At 46.9% G+C, this 1,731-nt stretch overlaps 1 protein-coding gene across 1 annotated transcript; it reads left to right on the top strand.

The window, feature by feature from the left end:
• The first annotated feature begins 295 nt into the window (after positions 1-295).
• LOC129513049 (actin-related protein 2/3 complex subunit 5-like protein) lies at positions 296-1,180 on the top strand. The gene has a single exon (XM_055330724.1). The coding sequence runs from the start codon at positions 377-379 to the stop codon at positions 833-835; it is 459 nt and encodes a 152-aa protein (XP_055186699.1). The 5' UTR covers positions 296-376; the 3' UTR covers positions 836-1,180.
• Positions 1,181-1,731: the final 551 nt, after the last annotated feature.

Genomic DNA, 1,731 nt, shown 5'->3' on the forward strand with positions numbered 1-1,731 from the left:
GTATTATGCTAAGCGAAATGAGTCAATCAAAGAAAGACTATTATATGATTTCACTCATATGTGGAATTTAAGAAACAAAACAATGGGGTGCCTGGGTGACATATATAATGGACTACCACTCAGTCATCCAAAAAAAAAAAAAAAAAGAAAGAAAGAAAGAAAGAAATCCTGGCATTTGCAATGACACGAATGGAACTAGAGGATATTATGCTAAGTAAAATAAGTCAATCAGAGAAAGAATTATCACATGATCTCACTCACATGTGGAAATTAAGAAACAAAACAGAGGGCCCCGGATCCTGAGCCGGTTCCGAGCGGAGTAGATCCGAGGTCGGACCCGGAGCGGAGCCGGCTGAGCGGGCGCCGAGTCCCCGCCATGGCCAGGAACACGCTGTCCTCGCGCTTCCGTCGGGTGGACATCGACGACTTTGACGAGAACAAATTCGTGGACGAACAGGAGGAGGCGGCGGCGGCGGCGGCCGAGCCAGGCCCGGACCCTAGCGAGGTGGATGGCCTGCGGCAAGGGGACATGCTTCGGGCATTCCATGCAGCCTTGCGGAACTCTCCCGTCCACACCAAGAATCAAGCTGTGAAGGAACGAGCCCAGGGCGTGGTGCTGAAGGTGCTTACCAACTTCAGGAGCAGTGAGATTGAGCAGGCTGTGCAGTCGCTGGACAGAAACGACATTGACTTGCTAATGAAGTACATTTATAAAGGGTTTGAGAAGCCCACAGAAAACAGCAGCGCTGTGCTACTCCAGTGGCACGAAAAGGCATTAGCAGTAGGAGGACTAGGCTCCATTATAAGAGTTCTTACAGCAAGAAAGACTGTTTAAAAAAAAAAAAAAAAGGACTCATGTTCCCTTGAGAAGAATTTTGGGTGCACAGGCTGACGAAGAAGGGATTGACAATGGACCATCTTCCTAGGAACTCCCAACTAAACTATTTCAGGGCATGCATCCGCTGAAGTGTATTTTATTTTCCAGGTGGAGGGAGAAATTGTTTCCTAAATCCTTTGCAGGATCTGATAGTCTATGCCTTTGTCCATGAGTAACACAGAACTGACATTGTAACTGTCTACTGGAGTGGCTGGCCAGCGTTGGTCGGGTGTACCTGTGTGCTCTGCCTATTTCAAATGGGGGAGGGATGATTGGGCACATACAGATCCAAGGGTTGTGGTAAAAGGGAGAGCTTGTTTTTTTTTTTTTTTTTTTTGAAGTAGTAAAACGGAGGGTTTGTACAGACATCCCATTTTCCCAGAGAAGACGGGCTCTCTTGGGTTCATTGTAAAGTGCCTGCTGCATCAATAAAGCTCTTGGCTTATTAGTATGTAAAAAAAGAAAAAAGAAAAAAGAAAGAAACAAAACAGAGGATCATAGGGGAAGATTAGAAAAAATAAAACAAGATGAAATCAGAAAGGAGACAAACCATAAGAGCCTCATAATCAAAGGAAACAAACTGAGGGTTGCTGGAGGGAGGGATGGGGTAACTGGGTGATGGACATTAAGGAAGGCATGTGATGTGATACGCACTGGGTATTATATAAGACTGATAGGGACGCCTGGGTGGCTCAGCGGTTGAGCGTCTGCCTTCAGTGCAGGGTGTGATCCTGCAGTCCTGGGATCAAGTCTCACATCGGGCTCCCTGCATGGAGCCTGCTTCTCCCTCTCTCCATGTATGAGAGCCTATGTCTCTGCCTCTGTGTGTGTGTGTGTGTGTGTCTCTCATGAAT

This window comes from Nyctereutes procyonoides, unplaced genomic scaffold (assembly GCF_905146905.1).
Source record: "Nyctereutes procyonoides isolate TBG_1078 unplaced genomic scaffold, NYPRO_anot_genome, whole genome shotgun sequence".
Lineage (NCBI taxonomy): Eukaryota > Metazoa > Chordata > Mammalia > Carnivora > Canidae > Nyctereutes > Nyctereutes procyonoides.

Coding starts and splice junctions, on each gene's coding strand:
- LOC129513049 (XM_055330724.1), top strand. CDS start 377: ATGGCCAGGAACACGCTGTCCTCGCGCTTCCGTCGGGTGGACATCGAC.